We start from the raw sequence: 19,093 nt of genomic DNA on the forward strand, positions 1-19,093 counted from the left end.
GATGTGACTTGCAGATTTGCACATTGCGATATCGATGCTGAAATGATATGTTGTGCAGCCCTATGATGCATAAATCTTGATATTTATTTTATTTTTTTATTTCTGAATCATATTCCTGTTTTTTTACAAGCAAATTGGTGACTTTTATGCTAATTATTATTTTTTTTATAAGCTAGAAACTAGAAAACGTTTTAATATGAGTATATGAGCAAGGCGTTTATTTGCTTTATCAATGTCTGAATCAAGGTTATTATTGTTTTGCATATTTAAATTAGCTTTTAATTTAGTACTATTTTTAAATCTGCTGTACATTTCAGTTTAGTTTTATTTCAGTTAAAAGGAAAAATAAGGATTTAGTCTCTTAGGTATGTAATATAGAGCAGCGATTCTCAGTTGGTGGGCCGCAAGATTAAAATAAAATTAGCTTAATTCTCAATATTGTACTATAATTTTTGGATTGCATTATTAATATTCTCTATTAAAATGATCAAAGTAATGCACTTTCTCTTGTTCTCTGATTGATTACTTCACAATGCACAAAAACAGCCTCATGTTCATGTCTGCAACTAGTACACGTCAGTCTTTTCGTTCACAAACTATGCATGAAGTTAAAGTGAAAGTGTATTTTTGTCTGAACTATTTAATATATCTGCATAGTTGTCCAAAGTAATGTCCTGTGAGTTCTTTATAACAAACGCGAGCCCATACAGGAGGATCTAGCGAAGCTCAATGGGGTTTTTGCCATAGAATGTAAAATAAATGTATGAGCTTATGAACATATAGTTGTTCACTTCCTGTCAGCAGTCTCGTTTCAAAAGGTTTAGGGTGTTTTATTGTATTTTACATTTGTCTGTATATTTTTTAATAGAAGATATTTAATAGTAGATATTCTTTCAGTCCAGTTTAAAGCAGAAGCTGTTTGTTTTAACTTTTAACTTAAAATATTTGTTTTAACTTGATCATGGTTTGAGCATGAGAGTCCGCTCTTAACAGTGTAAATAACTTTGAATGTATGAAATGGCATTGGGCCACCCCTTTATGACAGATGGTTCCATTCATAGATGCCTTCATAAAATCCGCAGTTGCAGATTCTATTGAATGAAACCCATGTATATTAAGTATTTATTTTTACTCTTGCTTTATATAAATTTTCACAGATAAAATTTACTTGTATCCTGTTCATTTGTCCAACTTTTAAAAGCACATGAAACGCTTGATCGATTGAAACAAAGAACAGCTGCTTCCCAATAGCACTTTTGGATTAAAAAAGTGACAATTTCCAATTCCTCGCTGGACATTCGGTGCATCTCTGGTTGTAATTGATCATATGAAGACATGTAGACCTGTATATTTAAATGTAACATTTGCTTTTTTTCTTAGGAGAGGAGTTCATGGCATGTTTCCACTGCATTTAGCTGCTCTCAGCGGCTTCTCGGACTGCTGCCGTAAGCTGCTGTCTTCTGGTGAGCTGCATCACTGCTTGTATAGTCATTAGATTTTTTTGTGTGCAGATTACATTATATATTGCTGTTTGGTTGTCTGATTCATTTTTCTAAAACCGTAAACTGAGTATGTTTCTGTCCTCCAGGCTTTGATATAGACACCCCTGATGACTTTGGAAGGACCTGTTTACATGCTGCTGCTGCTGGCGGGTGAGGTTCTTTTTAATTTGATTGTTAAATATATTAATTGGTCAGGCTATTTATATTTTATTCTGAATTTTTATTTTTGCAGGGCATAAATATTAAGGATTTTTAAATATCCTGATAACATAATGAAGATTGTTTTTTTAAATTTTCTTTTTGTATGGCATAATGTAAAATATTTGTCATTCACAGTAGTATTTGATCAAAACTCCATCAAGGTTACATATTTTAAATGCTTTAGACATCTGGTTTGACCAAAAATCAGATCATATTTTTTTTCTTATTTTTTTGTAAATAATAAGGAATCAATTCTTTTTGATGGATGTTTTTGTTATTTTGTTAACCATTGGGGCAACAGGGTATGTCAGAAAGAGAGACAAAATTGAAAAGCACTTAAAATGGCCATCAACAGCTTGCTTAACTTTAGGGACCAAGTATAAAGACCCAAAGGTGAATTAGTTTTGATGTCATTACTTTATTTACCAACTTAGTGCTGCCCGTTTAATGCTTTGCTCACTTAATTTTAACATGAACTTCAGCAACTTACCAAAAACATGTTTCCCCATAGGAACCTTGAGTGTTTGAATCTTCTCCTCAACACGGGGGCAGATTTCAACAGAAAGGACAGCTTTGGAAGGTGTGTTTACCAGTACATTACTATAGCCAGACATTATTCTAACAACCGAGTGATATTCTGGCAAGGCTTGAGTTACCAATCTGTTCTGCAGGACACCTTTGCACTACGCAGCTGCAAACTGCAACTACCAGTGCCTGTTTGCTTTGGTGGGCTCAGGAGCCAACGTCAATGAGCTTGACAAGAGGGGCTGCACCCCCCTCCATTATGCCGCTGCTTCTGACGCCGATGGAAAGTAAGTTACCATGTTGCATACAAGTGAGTGGAAATGGTGACATTCTAAAAAAAGAATTTACTAAAGCGTTTAAGAAGTCGATATTTGATTTTCAAAATTCTTCACTATTTACCTTTATGAATCGGTTGAATCAACAGCAGATGGCAATATATGCTTTACAAACAGTCGCACTCTGATTTCATTCAGTTACTTACTAATACAGCTTGAACCTAAAATAATATATTAAGTTAGTACAAGAGTTTTGATAGTGAGGTGTGTTTACATTTAATCTAAAAAAAAAGTATCAAAAAAAAACATAAACGTGATCTTGCATAACTCAACTAAATGCATAAGAGATCTTCCTTGTGAGCATTTGAGCATACTGTTAAATTAGCCTAGAGCACCACCTACTCTTAAAAACCAAGCTCAGAATCCATTGAAGAGAGAATAATGGTTCTCTCACTTTGAAAATCTCAGATTTGATTTCACAAATATTTTTTTCGCCAGAGCTCTAGTAGTTACCAGTCTTTCTCGTTTCCTAATAGGTGCCTGGAATATTTGCTGAGGAATGATGCTAACCCAGGGATCCGAGACAATCAGGGCTACAATGCAGTGCATTACGCCTCTGCGTATGGACACCGTCTGTGTCTGGAGCTGGTGAGTTACTGGTGAACTTAAAATCACATAATTGGGTCTATGATATTTTCAGCTGATTATGTATCTTTACTCTTTATTAGATTGCGAGTGAAACTCCGTTAGATGTGGTAAGTACTGTAATGCTTAACATAAAACTTCCTGGTATATCATGGCCTTAAAGATGTTAAAGTTCTTTATTTAGGGCACAGCTGTCAAAGCCAGTTCTTGAAGGGCCACAGCCCTGCACAGTTTAGTTCCAACCCAGCTTCAACACACTTACCTGTAGATTTCGAACAAGCCTGAAGGACTTGATCAGGTGTGTTTAATTAGGGTTGGAGCTAAACTGTGCAGAGCTCCGGCCCTCCAGGAACTGGCTTCGACACCTGTGATTTTAGGCGAACAAAAAGAAGTTAAGCACTTTATAAAGCAAGCAGCTGTGCGATATTAACTCTTTATCTCATACGATCACACTGGTGTGACTAGATTGTGCAATGCAAGAGAAGGTTAAAGAAAGATAGCGCACATCGCTTCTCATTAAGTGTTGCCAGTGTTTTGTAACAAATAACATTTCTTTTAGTTTTTAAACATTTAATATTACTCTACTCTTAAAAGTAATAACCATGACACACATTCAGTATCAATCCACACAGTGGCAAAAGTTGAACCATTTTGAAAATTGGCCACACTACGCATTTGTATGTGTAGCTGATGGTGGCCATAGCAATAACAAACAGCAGAGGATCGCGAGCTCACAAACACATTCAAATCGGTAAAAAGAAAAAGCACGCATCACGTTTTCAACTTGGTTTTGGACGCGATATGTCAATAGCCCATAAGGATTTAACCTGAGAGATATATTACAAGCACTGATCTATAAAAGATAAGTGATTAAAGCCTTGTGGGCCGATTACAAGTTACAACACAAAATTAAATACATATTTTGCAAACTACAGAAAATGAGGCAACCATTTTAATCACACTTACATGTCATGTAGGAGGAGGAAACAATTAATGGATCGGGAGGAAGAAGAAACTTAGTAACTGTTTGATAGTTTACATGGACCAAAGTTCCACACATTAATAGTCTTTGCTAATCCTTAATAACAAAGGGCCAGCGAATCCCGTGTTACAGCGCAGGTCATTGTATTAATTATCAGAAAAATGACAGGAACAAACACAGCATATGCTACACTGTGGTATTTTTGTGAAAATGAACTTTAACCCTTTGAAATGAACTTCCCCACAGCCGCTCAGCTGGATGTTTTCATTGACAACCCATAATAGGGGCTCTTTAATTGGATTTTTACACGGTTTACATTTTTATGTGTAAATGTATGGATCAAAGAAAATACAGGGTGGGCCATTTATATGGATACACCTTAATAAAATGGGAATGGTTGGTGATATTAACGTCCTGTTTGTGGCACATTAGTTTATGTGAGGGGGATGGTAAATAACTCATAAACCAAGCACACCATTGTTTTTCTTGTGAAATTCCCAATAAGTTTATTAAGGTGTATCCATATAAAGGGTCCACCCTGTATATTTCCAGTTTTTGTAAACCCCTTGTTTTGCCTTCAGATCGCTTAATATAAGTTTTTAAAACCCCTTTGAAAAAGTTATTACAAATTTTATTGTAGTGTTTTAACGGCAAGGTGCTAGGTGACTAGATTTGTCCTCTGAAGGCTAGATTGTCTCATTTCAAAACACTCAGTTTAGCCTGTGTGGATTTCGAGGCCTGCCTCTGAGATGCGACACAGCTTATGATTGAATATTTAGATTTTGTTTAAAATGATGTCACACTAGATTGAGTGATCAGACCCATTTAGTTCTGTTGTGTTTTGCCTTCAAGTTAATGGAAACCTCAGGGACAGACATCCTAAATGACTCTGATGTTCGTGCTCCAGTGAGCCCTCTACATCTGGCTGTGAGTACAGTCTCCATCTGTTTGCTCAACACGTTATAGAAAAAAAGGACTTTCACTCTCTGTGATTTCTCCTGCATTGGATTGCTGGGGTTGATTTGAGCTTTTGTTTTCTTGTTGTCCGCAGGCATATCATGGACATCACCAGGCTCTCGAGGTACTGGTTCAGTCTCTGCTGGATCTGGATGTGAGAACTGCACAAGGACACACACCGCTGGATCTGGCCGCCTTCAAAGGCCATGTTGAATGTGTGGATGTGCTCATCAATCAAGGGGCCTCCATCCTAGTGAAGGACTACACGCTTAAACGCACCCCCATCCATGCTGCCGGTACACTTTATATCTGATGTTTGGTTGTTTGTGAATCTGAATTGGGTTTTTTATGATGATGAAAGAGCATGTTTTTGAATAACTCTCAGGAAGTCGGTGGGACTGAATAGTATATTGTTTCAGCATCTGTGAATCCACAGAAAGTGGAAAGCCCATCCTCAATAGTCTTGGATGGGCTATTATGTGTGTTGTCAAGTCAGGATTATAGCTCACCACAGTTCAGTTGTGTATTACTTGAAAAGTTTTGCTATAAGAGAGACATTTTATGATTGGAACTTTTTACATTTACATGTACATTTGTAAACATTTCAAACAGCTTTAAAGTTGCCATAAAAGGGAAGTTAAGTTTGTCCTTTTTTCCGCTATCGTGACGTACATTGTCTTGAAACAGTCCTAAAATTAGAAAAAATGTAGGGCAGCGCATGGCTTTTATTCTTTGGAAACCAGTTGGATTTTTTTGAAAGACAGGGGTTGCTAACAAGCAAGATTGACGAATGGATGGGCAGAGCAGAATATGGGTATAGATATCTTGAAATATATGATAATAGGGCTGGGTGATAAAAGCGATATCTGTATATATTTACCAAACATCATTGTCAGTAATGATAAATAGTTTGATATGAAGCGCTATAGTTTTATTAAAATGTGGCTGCTGAGTGCGCGCTTGGAAGCAATGCCAGTAAGCTTAGGGTATGAGTTTGTCATTTCCAATGGAGGCGCACATAGTGTGCAAGCAGCACGCACGTGACATGCATGCATTTTCATGGCACACCTAGTTTAAAAACATCTCAACTTTTCCGAATGCGCGCACCGTGATTCATGCAAGTAGAACTAACCAATCTACTTCACACTTTGGATGGAATATACACACTTCAGTAATGACAAACTGATTACCTCATACAAACACAGCGCATCAAAACACTGCAGTGCTTTTTACTTTTCTCCATAAACTTGCATCGGAGCTGCAGCAATGGTTTGACCATTTGTCATCCTCTGAGAAAACAGTTTATGGTTGCATAGTTACAAGAGACGGTATAGAAAATGGTGAAGGAAATCACATGCTCATGCTTGTCACTTCAGGTTAGAATAACAACGCACATGAAAACGAGGGCCATGGCTAGCAGCAGTGAAGAGATTAAAATAAAAAACAATGTGAAGAATGTCACCAGAGTGACTTTTTGGTTTCTTTTGTGCATCCCAGCCACTAGCTCCCCATCTGAAAGATTTTTTAGCATAGGGGCTAATGTAGTCATTCGACTTTTCAATTTGTAATGTTGCAGTATGTATTTGAATAATGATGGTTGGTTCCTTTACTTGAAAGCCCAAATTTGATTATCATTTTTGTTTACGGAGTTTGAGGTATACTGTATCATTATTATTCACACCTTAAGGTTGGCTTTGATTGTTCGACATTTACACTTTACCATTGCACACACTTTAACATTTTATTAAGTTTAAGAGTTTCTTTTAAACTTATGTTTATTTTATTATAAAGAGATCAGATATTTTTGTTTAAATATTTTTGTTTTTGTCCATTGAAACAATTTGTCTTAGTAATGTTGGTAAATTGGTTAAAATCCTAATGTTCCTAAATGGATTAAGAAATATTCAATAAATATCGATACTGAATAAAATAAAACATGAGATCGTGATGATTTTTTTTGCAGTATCGCCCAGCCCTATATAACAACTCCATTTATTCATTCATTTTTTTTTTTTAATTTTTTATTTATTTATTTTTTTGGTTTAGTCTCTGATTTATCTGAGGTTGCCACAGCGGAATTAACCGGCAACTATTCCAGCACATATTTTACGCAGCGGATGCCCTTCTAGGCGCAACCCACTACTACGGAAATATATAATAACTTAAAACCTTAATTTAAACTAGGCATTAATAAGTAAAATGTATTTAATCTTCCCAGAGTCATTTATTGATCGAAATTGATATGAATGTTTCAGAAGTATGTTTTGTTTACTCAATTCAATGATAGCAATATTCATATGCTTAAATTCTATCATTATTTTACAGTATGTTTTTTTAAATATATAAAATATATATATATATATATATATATATATATATATATATATATATATATATATATATATATATAATCAGAATAAATAATTTAATAATTTAAAATACTGTAAACACGGTGAAGCTTTAGTTAAATATCTAAATATTCATATAAAATTTATATAGTTTAATATTTTATCTTTATTTACTAGGTTCAGGCAATGGATACAAAAATTGGATATATTACTGCACATACATTAAACTTTATATTTTCTTTTATTTTCTGTATATACTTTTTATATTATACATTCTATATCAGTTCAACATTATTCAAAATTAATTGTGAAAATATATTGGGAAAAGCTGTTTAAAGTATCTTCACAAAAGCCTGAGCTGAAACTTAGTCAGCCAAGCAATTAATTATGTATGAATCATTATTTCGGCATTGAATGACTGACATCTAAACATTGTAAAAACATTTTCTCTTTTTCCCATCAGCCACAAATGGTCATTCTGAATGTCTCCGTTTGCTCATTGGAAATGCTGATCTGCAGAGTGCAGTGGACATCCAGGATGGGATTGGCCAGTAAGTACATGGCCAAAAAAAAAAACCCCACACACATTTAAATAGCAGTTTTCTTATTGTTATATGTGATTGTCAGGACACCTCTGATGCTGTCAGTGCTCGGCGGACACACAGACTGCGTTTATTCTCTCATTAATAAAGGAGCCAATGTTGATGCCAAAGACAAGTGGGGCCGCACTGCTCTACATAGAGGGGTAAAACCTGACATTTCCTTTCACACCACCAAGGTCACTTTCATAAACTAAAACTATTGGTCAAAAAATGTTTTTGTAAGCTGTAAGAAAGAAAGTTTCATTACATAAAAACTAAATGAACTAACAGTTGCTGAAAATAATATTTGGTAAAATATTATTCAGAGTTAATATAGTGGAAAATCAGACTTCTACCGAAACTCATCAGTCAGTAGGTTGTTTAAAAATAAAATAACATTACTGTTCATGTTTTAAACTGCTTTTTCATCTTCCAAAAAATGGTAAACTAGGCATGTTTGTAAATGTCATATAAATCTTTAATATGAGTTGTTTAATATGATGATTTTTGGGTTCAATGTTTTCTCAACCATTTTTATTATTTCATGTCATTTTATTGTAATTTGATATTTTCAGTGCCTATAGAAAATCATTATACCCTGTGAAAATCTGTATCCGAACTCTTTGACGATGTGGAAAATCTAAATATGCGATATCAAGGAAATCTTGGACACTTAAACATCATCTAATATTGTAAATGTCAAATTTGATGTAATTTACTGAATTGCTTGGTCTAAACTACCTGTGAAACTATCCTGGGATTTCTGATGTGCATATAACTGGGTAGGGTGATTGGGGATATATATAGGATAGTAGCTGTTAAAAGTACTTTTCTGTCTGATTGTAAAATGTTATATATTCATTTTGTAAAATAAAAAAAAGACATTCGGGATAAAGTTGTAGAAAGGCACATGTTAGGAGAAGGCTACAAAAATATTTCAAAGGCTGGAAATGTTATGTGGAATGTGATTTCATTTATTGTGACAAATTAAGTAATTATTTTAAAGGAGTATGATGATTTTTCTGTAGGCACTGTGTACTACCTGACAAAAGTCTTGTCGCCTATCCAAGTTTTACTAACAGCAGATAATAACTTAACTTCTAGTTGATCATTTGGCATCAGAAGTGGCTTATATGAAAGGCAAAGGCCTCAAGATTATGCTTATTTTACCAAAAGAAATTATGATTATGCCTTGATTGACAGTATAGAATATAAAGTCAAGGTGCAGTGGGAAAATAGTTAATATTGTGTATGACTCCCATGAGCTTGGGGGACTGCGTCCATACATCTCTGCAGTGATCAAATAACTTATTAATAAAGTCTTCTGGAATGGCAAAGAAAGCGTTCTTGCAGGAATCCCAGAGTTCATTAAGATTCTTTGGATTCATCTTTAATGCCTCCTTCAATGCCTCCTCCATCTTACCCAAGACATGCTCAATAATGTTCATGTCTGGTGACTAAGCTGGCCAATCCTGGAGCACCTTGACCTTCTTTGCTTTCAGGAACTTTGATGTGGAGGCTGAAGTATGAGAAGGAATGCTATCCTGCTGAAGAATTTCCCCTCTCCTGTGGTTTGTAATATAATGGGCAGCACAAATGTGTTGATACCTCAGGTTGTTGATGTTGCCATCCACTCTGCAGATGTCTTGCACGCCCCCATTACTGAATGTAACCCCAAACCATGATTTTTCCTACACCAAACGTGACTGATTTCTATGAGAATCTTGGGCTCATGCAGGTTCCAATAGGTCTTCTGCAGTATTTGTGATGATTGGGATGCAGTTCAATTATCGGAAAAATCAACCTTCTGCCACTTTTCCAAATGATCAACTACAAGTCAAATTATTATTTGTTGCTCATACAACTGGAATCAATGACAAGACTTTTGTCAGGCTTAGAGGTATATAGGTTTGCACAATAGGAAATGTAAACGACAAACATTAAATAGCTTTAACCGAACAAAAGTGTTCTTTATAAGTTTCTTCATATAAAAATAAACCCACAGTTACCTTTATTCCAAACCTTTTCAGAATTACATTGAATTAAATCATGATTAAAATCAATGAATCTTGACTCTTTACCCCCAAAACTGGGGCGGCACTTAAGGTTTTACTAATACTAACACTGCAATAACCTTCAACAAGCACTCTATCTCACTTTTGCTAGTTGTTCCGGGCATGACTCACAAGTGTGTGTGTGTATTGTTTGATCCAGGCGGTGACAGGCCACGAGGAGTGTGTGGAGGCTCTGCTGCAGCACAGTGCCAGTTTCATGGTACGGGACTGTAGAGGCCGCTCCCCCGTTCACCTTGCGTCGGCCTGTGGGCACGTGGGGGTTCTGGGGGGGCTTCTGCATGCTGCCCAGTCAGTAGAGAGCATTCCTGTCATCACTGACAACCAGGGCTACACGCCGCTGCACTGGGCCTGTTACAACGGTGAATAAACCCAAACTTGACCATCACACACCCCATACACCCTGCCTGTGTAAAGACCTGCTCACATTAGACCTCATGGTGAAATGTTAATGCACGGTTCACACTCGTATGCCAGTTTGATTTAAAAGTGAAACTTCTGGAGATCTTCTGAAGTAGTACCTTGTGTAATAATAGTAGAATTCATAGTGAAAATCATAACTAAAGGTTAAAACAGCTATCATAACATTATTTATCAATATGTGGCTCTTTTGGGGTTCTCGGAAGCTATATAAATTAAAAATGTACCACAGGAAATACACTGGGACCATTGTTTTTTTAAATCCCTCAAAATGGTCAATACCAAAAACTATAAAATACACAAGACATGTCATTTGTATCTTTTTGAATAGGGAAAAGTGTAACGGTCAATTTGGCGAATGAAGCCCCGCCTATTAGTACAGGACCCAATCATCGATCACTAAATGGTGAATAAAGGCCACCCTCTAGTACAGGAGCCAATCAGCGGTCACTATAGACTGACAATACTCTGGGGGAGAGGCTCGGACAAGACGTGAGATTCTGCACATTTTGTGTGATTTGGATGTTTAGGAAATGAAACTAAAGACAGTTGTTGTTTAATTTTATAGGTGATTCCTAATATGAAATCCAACGGTAAGCTTGGCAAGCAGTTTTGGAGAGTTTGATGTCTCCCCACTCAGACTGAAACAGTTCTCGGAGAGTATACTCTGGCATTCTAAGATGGTCACCGAGTGAAATGACTGACCCAGTAAACATTGTTTCATGGACAACACTTAGTGTTTGCTGTAAAAAAAAAGCTTGCTGTAATCATATCTCTAAAATGCGATATGATCATTTAAATGATGTGCGCACTTTCGGTTTCACTTTTACTTCCGAGTGCACTTATGTCATAGCTGCCGTCACTCTGAGAGGAAGAAAACACACATGCAAACACACATGCAAATGACACTTCCCGCGCGGCTCCCTAGCGATCATTCTGTGCAACAAACTGAATGTTATTTACACTTAATTACCTGTTATTCACAGCTTATGCAGGTTCTGTTCACTAAAGTAGACATCATTGGCGGGCACGTGCACGTCCTCGGGAGTAGACAAACAGTGCGTCAGCTCACGTTTGATTTTTCATGCTCATGTTGCTGAGCAACGTATATAAGACAATGTGAAGACTTGTGCGACTGCCTTTACACTTCTCTCCTGACCTTGAAAATATAATTGGCTGAATTGTAGAAAAGCTGAATTAAGATCGCGTGTAGGGTCAAATCGAGATTGCGATCTTTTTTTTTAATTAATCGCACAGCCCTAGTCATAAGTAGGCCCACACTGAATCTGTGTGCGTGCAGAATTCTGCAGATTTTTAGCCGATCATTGATTCTGTTTATTTACTTGTGTAAATGTGTGTGAATTTAAATTTATTCAGTTTTTAAATTATTACAGTAATATTATTGACTAATAACAAAATATTTATATGATTTATTTACAATACAGTTTGTAAAGTAATATTTTCTGTCTTTTAGTAGATATATTATATGAGAGACTTGCTTTGTTTACCAAATAAAGTGGATCTAATTGGATTTGCATTGTAAACATTAAAAACAAGTTCAAAAGGTATTACTTTTTATTTTATAAATTAAGGTTTTAATTATGGTACTCCCAAAATATTTCCGCATGAATTCGCAGATTTTTACTAAATTTCTGCACAGAAATAGCAAAAAATGTCCGCAGATTCCATCTGGCCCTAGTTATAAGGCATTATAATAGTGTCAGGAATATTTTTCTGATCTTGTTTTCAGTGGAACAAACTGTATTTACACAAAAATGTCTCATTAAAAGTGTCATAAACAAATAATTTTCAACAGCGTAATTTAATATTTAATGACATTTTAATGACATATTTAGCTTGTACCACTGTAGCTGAGGTCAAAAAAAGTTGCCATTATAAAATTCATGAGATTTATAATGGCCTTTACAGTCATGTTTTGACAGATTTATGACAAGTTTTGTTGTCTTGGTAGTGTCAAGTTGTCATGACAAAGACAAAAACAGATTGTGATGTATTTGTCAAGTTGTCATAACAAATGATGTCATCTTTGCATTGAAAATGTGATAACTCAGTAAATGACAGTTGTTATAAGCATGCATAAAATCTAATTCACAGTCATGTCGGGATTATTAAGGTTTAATGACAGGTCTTATGAACACCTCTTCAAGTTAAGTCTTAGCCAATATTGGTTTGTGTTGTGTTTATGTTAGTATTAATCTTCAAAAAACGGTTTAGATATCATTCAACTGATTTATGTAAGGCAGAGTCTCAATTCGCCTACTTATAATACATCCTAAAAGTATATATGTACTTTTAAGTGGAGAAAAAGTATATACATTTGAATTCAGTTCATCTTTATTTCTATAGCGCTTTTGCAATGTAGATTGTGTCAAAGCAGCTTAACATAGAAGTTCTAGTAAATTGAAACTGTGTAATAGAAGAGTATGCAAGCTTTGGGACATACCACTTCTTCATTAACAGACTGTTCTGTTGCCTAGATACGTGCCCAATCATGATCTTGTCCACATTTTTCATATTTAATTTCCCATCATATTGAAAAAGCAGCAGCGGGAGCAGGTTAATCTGCCATTTGTGAGTTTTTCCAGCAGATAAATATCTGGTGTTCGCATAATTAGACATTTAGAAGTTAACAAACAAGCACTTCTTTATATCAAATTTCACATTGTTATTGCAGATAAAATATAACATGGTAAACATAAAATAAATATATTCCCGAAGGTTCACTATTAAGAATCTTTCAAACATCTTTACCAAAGCCTCTCAACTTGCTCTTGGTGTCGTGTTTCACCGTGTTTGTAGATTACTTGTAGTTTGTAGTTTCACGGTCAACACGCAATGTATTATGGGTAATATTAGCCGTTAATATTGAATATCGAATTTTTACCAGAAATGGTAGACTACCCAGGTAACTTTGGAATACTATCATATGAATTGATATATTTGTTTTTTCGAACACTATTTAAGGACTGTTTGCATGCACAATATCTTGCTAAATTATTGTAATCGCTCTAATAGTATATACAAAATATGTTATTGTTGCTAAAGCTGTTATAATAATTTTCATTCATTTGTATAAACATTAAACAATATAAATATTGCAAAACTTTAGGACGAATAGTATGCACAATAATAGTATCAAAAAATTATTATTATTATTGCGATAATGATATATGCAATTTACGTACCACAGACATGTTTGATAAATTACTTCTATTTTATGCCTTGGGTTATATAAATTTGACTGTTCATATTGGACCTTACAGTCTTTATCCACGCCTCCTCAGCAGTTGCTCTTCTGCTATTGGCTGGCATAGCTCCAAGGTCAACCCAGAACTGAAAATAAACACCTACGATGAGGGTCAAGGAAAATCTCAACAGCCAATCAGAGTCCTTGACGCAGTGTTTTTTTTTTTTTTTTTTTTTTTTTGTCTGAATTCATTAGATCTGAAAAATATATTTTACCTGTTGATTTTAATGTCATTACATAAGTAAATGATTTAAAAACAGAGCTAATAAAAATAACATATCTCTAGGGAAATATTTTTTCGTAAGAAAAATCGTTACCGTAGTATTCAATATCGCATATTTTCCTAGTATTGTGCAGCTGTAATTGGAACGCAGCAGAAATGTTTATTATCTTTTTAAAAGAAAAGACAGGATGGAAAGAGTATTTATTTTGGAGTGTAGTTTTGCTTTAAACGTATCAAGGTCTGATTTGTTGTAATGAGCCAGTGATGTTAGCCAATATTTGTTGTAGTAACCCCAAAAGTGCCCAATTCTGACCAGAAATATCATCAAATATGCTGGCCTTGGCATGTTTAGTCATTGAGCAGACGAAGGCTGTGAGGTGAAGTGTGTTTTACATCAGATGGTCTCTCTGCAGGTCACGACACTTGTGTTGAGGTGTTGCTGGAGCAGGAGCTGTTTCATAAGACTGAAGGGAACCCCTTTAGCCCCCTTCACTGTGCTGTGTAAGTGGTTTTGGGTTGGTTTGATGTATGTACGTTTTTAAAAATGTGTTTTAAAACTGATTATTATTATTATTATTATTTTATTTTTTAGAATAAATGACAATGAAGGAGCGGTTGAGCTGTTGATAGAAACACTTAGTCCTGCCATCGTCAATGCAAATGATTCCAAAAACAGGTACCACTCATATACCTTTCCTTTGTTCATTCCTTTGTTCGGTATTGCCTTCCTTTTTTTTTACAGCTTTTTAAAAAGAAATTAAAAATTATTGATATGTTTTTAGTTGTATTTTAAATAAACATGAAACAAAATATAAAAACTGCAAAACTAAAGTTTAATATAAAATTTAAAAAGGAAAATGAAAATACTTATTAAATATAATATTAATATGTTTATATATGATATTTATAATAACTTAATATCAATATAAAATATTTTAAATTCATCAAATATATAAATGTTAATAACTAATTAGAAATAAATAGTTAGGGCTATTGATTGTTTAATTTATTTTATGTTTTGTTTCATTTACCTAAAAACTTGCTGTGACTTTCAATATTTTTTATATTTTCTCAATTAAACATATGTATGTATAAATTCAAAACATAAAGTAAAAATGAAAGAAATTGCTCAACATATTTGAACCCTTGTGTATTGTTCAATTGGATTACCCTTTCGTTATGTTGGTGGCTGTTTTTGCCCCAATGACCACATTTTTTGATTGCAAAGCTTTGACACCATGTAATGACGCATTCTATTCTTGATTGTTGGTGGGTTTCCCTGTTGGGAAGAGGTATATTTTGTCAATTTTACTGTTGATCATGAGTTGGCACCATTAACCCTCTGTTCTATAGAGTATAATTGCAAATTATAATGTGCATGCATAAATATACTTACTATGTTTTAAGAGCTGAGGTGCTTTTGATTTTTTCAGACATATAAAGATAAGTGTGCAAAGATCTCTCACACACTCACATGCACCACAGACATATACTCTATATAACCCCATACAAAAGCCAGAAACGTAAGATTTTTCAGTATGACAAATTATACCTCTTCCCAACAGGGAAAACCACCATCAATCAAGAATACATTATTATATGGTGTCACGTATTTGCAATCGAATGATGTCATTATAATGGAATTCAACAGTCACTAACAAAACGAAGTGCAAGTCAATGTTAGTAAATTTTGCAATCAAATTGAAATAGTACATAGTGAATAAGTACATAGTAAATTCTGTGTCATTTCTTGCCAAATCTCAGTTTAGTTTTAGTTTGAAGCTTTTATTAATCCCTTTGAGGCAATTCATTCTGACAATTCATTCTCCGGGTGCTGCTCTTGTGGCATCTAGCAAACTTACGTGCGTGCTTCAGTTTGTTGTTTTATTGAATGTGTTTTAGAAACAACTTAGCTATAATTAAAATAATCTCTTTGCAGTCTAGTTTTTGAATAATGCTAAAATAACATTTGTGTAAAATCTTATTTAGCTGTTATTGTTAAATCTTAAGTTTTGTTTTTGGAAAGATAAATGTATTCTGTTTTACCTTATTAGTATTGTTTTCTTTTTTCTAAAATGTGATGAGTTTATTATGTTGTTTTTAATTTTGAATATTATTAGATTTATTAAGTACTAAATATACTGTCAAATGACGTTTTGATATTTAGTGAGCACTGAGGTCTATACTCTAACTGTTTTCTGTCTGCAACAGGACTCCTCTTCACGCTGCTGCATTCACAGATCATGTGGAGTGCCTGCAGCTCCTGCTGGGTCACAATGCACAGGTGAACTGTGTGGATGCTGGAGGAAAAACCCCGCTGATGATGGCCGCTGAGAACGGCCAGACTAATGCAGTCGGTAGGAGTTTGACACTGGAAGCCCTAAATGTGTTAGGTTAACTGGGTGTGTGTTTGGTTTTGATATGTCACGATGTCTGTGTGTTTGGCAGAGGTGTTGGTGAGCAGCGCTAAAGCAGATCTCACGCTACAGGACGCCAACAAAAACACTGCTCTCCATCTGGCCTGCAGTAAGGTAACAAACATTCGGCTATCTCGTGTCTTAAGTCCTCAGGTGAAGCCATGGAGCATGATGGGAAATTACATCTTGTGTAGATTTAGCATGTTTATATTAAGGCTGGGTGGTATGACTGTATATATTGTTACTGCAGAATGAAACGTGTACCATAAAATATGCTTTTATTCTGTGTGTACCTCAAAATGTAAATAAGTGGGTGTGGCCAACTCACTTGCAGCATGCATGAGGCTGAGAAGGGCACTCCAGTGTTGCCAATTGCTTTTTATTTTCAACAAGAAGTGATCACTTAGTTTCAAAACTTATTAAAGCTTTGTAGTTGTTTTGTATTTTTGAAGAAAAAGCTTTGATATTCATGTTTACTTATTTAGATTTTCATATTTTATTTTCGTGTTACTTGGGATATATTTTATATCTGTGAGATAATTTTAGTGATGAGGTCTGAAATGTGACGTAGAGTGAAATTTGTTGTTAATCTTAAGTCATATCTTGTTTACTATATTAATAAGTTTAAAAAATAAAATATGAAATGATCATGAAATGATTTTAATATAAAGCCATTTTTTTTTTTTACATTTTGTGGAGTAACTTACTTCATAAAAAGATATCTTTACCATGAAATATAAAGCTTAACATATACATGTTTGTTACATGAAAGACTACAAATGATCAAATTGTTTTTTCCACTATGATGTTAGTTAAAACGACAGAGCTTTCATTATAAAATGTAAGCATTTAAATACCATCCTTCTAAAGAAGGAAATTCAGATCAATAAATTCTGTTCAAATGTATTTTATTAGTCTGATAAATACTATTATGAAGATATAACTCCTTTGTTCATATAGGTTAAATAAAAAGTTCAAATTTCTGTTATTGCCCAATAGGAACCCCAAAGTAAAACTGAGCTGCTTTTTGTTTTGTAGTCTCACTGTTAATCAGAAAAGTCTGAAGTTTCAAGTAGTCGAAAATAATAAAGAATAGACTGCAATTGTCTTCTTTTAGTCCAGATTATTATGAAAGCAATGTTTGAAAATTAAATCTGATCACAGACCAGACCAGAAGAGAAGCACTGCATGACGTCATAAACTCGAGGCATTGCACACTGGGCGAACACATTCGATATGCCGATAGTATTATATATATATATGCACACACACATTGCTCAGCATAGAGTACACACCCAATTTTAAAAATGAATATTTTTATCCAGTGAATATCGGCAATGTATTTTGGTGCATTTAAACAAAACAGATATATTCATTAAAATTATATTTTAGTCACCAAACATATTTAGAAATCGAAAAATACAATTTCATTTAAGCAAAATATAGCAAAAATAAATTACAACTTACAAAATTTCAACAAAAATTGAGTTTTTTTGTTGATTTTTTTTTCTCTTTTTTTTAATTTGTATTTATTATTTTTCTATAGCATATAAATTTGGGTGTACTTTTTTTGCACCGTTATTGTACGTTATATAGAAAAGCTCCAGATTTGGCTTCAGTACTGACTAATCTAATGGTCTGACACGTAATTTCTGTGTAAGAACTCAAATTTGAACCATGTATGTTCTGCATGTAAAACAAGGATTGTATTTGGTACACACATTAATCAAACCAAAGTCCTGTACTGAAACGGTTCAGTATGATTATGTGTACCATTACACCACTAGCATTTACAAGACTTTATTTGCCAAAAAAAGTCATGTTAAAACAATCATCTGATTATTGAACTTTGTGTATTTCATTTATTTCTATAGGGTCATGAAACCAGTGCCTTGTTGATCTTGGAGAAGATCACCGACAGAAACCTCATCAATTCCACCAATGCAGCTTTACAAACGTACAGTCAACATATAGATTATGCAAATGAGAATGTATATTAAGTGTAATGCAGGAAATCTAATATTAAGGTTTTTTGTTTTCCAGGCCCTTGCATGTGGCTGCCAGGAATGGCTTGACTGTGGTTGTCCAAGAACTGCTTGCTAAGGGTGCTAGTGTGCTTGCCGTGGATGAAAATGGTAAAGGAGTACGATTTTATACCTTAGAGAAATAGTTTGTTGTTTTTGTTTAATATTAATATCACTTTCTAGAGATTTGCAGTGTTTTAGTGTTCCTTTATTTATATATATATATATATATATATATATATATATATATATATATATATATATATATATATATATATATATATATATATATATTGGCTACATGTTTAATCTCACAGTGATCTCTCATGTTTAGTCATGATGCAATCCTAACCCCCCAGTGTTTAAAGGGAAGGGCAGGTTCAAGTTTTACTGGGTCGGCGACTACTATGTGACAACGTTTTGTATCTATATCAACACAAAACAGCAAAACACAATTTAAACCAAGATGATTCATATAAATGAAAATGAGTCAATTTTACATTTCTGGGAATGTGTTGGTTAATTTATTGGTCTGTCTACAAATTTAAGCAAGCATTATCCAAAAATTGCTGAGCCTTTATAATGAATGCATATGTTGATGCACTTCCAACTGAAATGGAATTTTATTTTTATATTTTTGGAGAATCGGTAGT

General features: G+C 34.3%; 1 protein-coding gene across 1 annotated transcript in view; it reads left to right on the forward strand.

The window, feature by feature from the left end:
• Positions 1 to 19,093, forward strand: part of ankrd28b (ankyrin repeat domain 28b) — a 52,835-nt gene that overhangs the window by 30,496 nt on the left and 3,246 nt on the right. The window contains exons 11-27 of the mRNA XM_056474934.1: positions 1,381 to 1,463; positions 1,589 to 1,652; positions 2,215 to 2,283; positions 2,375 to 2,515; positions 3,040 to 3,151; positions 3,232 to 3,258; positions 4,983 to 5,057; positions 5,182 to 5,383; positions 7,899 to 7,986; positions 8,063 to 8,180; positions 10,231 to 10,450; positions 14,413 to 14,500; positions 14,592 to 14,675; positions 16,211 to 16,356; positions 16,448 to 16,530; positions 18,291 to 18,373; positions 18,460 to 18,551. Of these exons, the coding sequence (XP_056330909.1) occupies positions 1,381 to 1,463; positions 1,589 to 1,652; positions 2,215 to 2,283; positions 2,375 to 2,515; positions 3,040 to 3,151; positions 3,232 to 3,258; positions 4,983 to 5,057; positions 5,182 to 5,383; positions 7,899 to 7,986; positions 8,063 to 8,180; positions 10,231 to 10,450; positions 14,413 to 14,500; positions 14,592 to 14,675; positions 16,211 to 16,356; positions 16,448 to 16,530; positions 18,291 to 18,373; positions 18,460 to 18,551 (1,775 nt within the window). The remainder of the gene's footprint in view (positions 1 to 1,380; positions 1,464 to 1,588; positions 1,653 to 2,214; positions 2,284 to 2,374; positions 2,516 to 3,039; positions 3,152 to 3,231; positions 3,259 to 4,982; positions 5,058 to 5,181; positions 5,384 to 7,898; positions 7,987 to 8,062; positions 8,181 to 10,230; positions 10,451 to 14,412; positions 14,501 to 14,591; positions 14,676 to 16,210; positions 16,357 to 16,447; positions 16,531 to 18,290; positions 18,374 to 18,459; positions 18,552 to 19,093) is intronic.

The sequence above is a fragment of the Danio aesculapii genome, chromosome 16, assembly GCF_903798145.1.
Source record: "Danio aesculapii chromosome 16, fDanAes4.1, whole genome shotgun sequence".
In the NCBI taxonomy this organism is placed as follows: domain Eukaryota; kingdom Metazoa; phylum Chordata; class Actinopteri; order Cypriniformes; family Danionidae; genus Danio; species Danio aesculapii.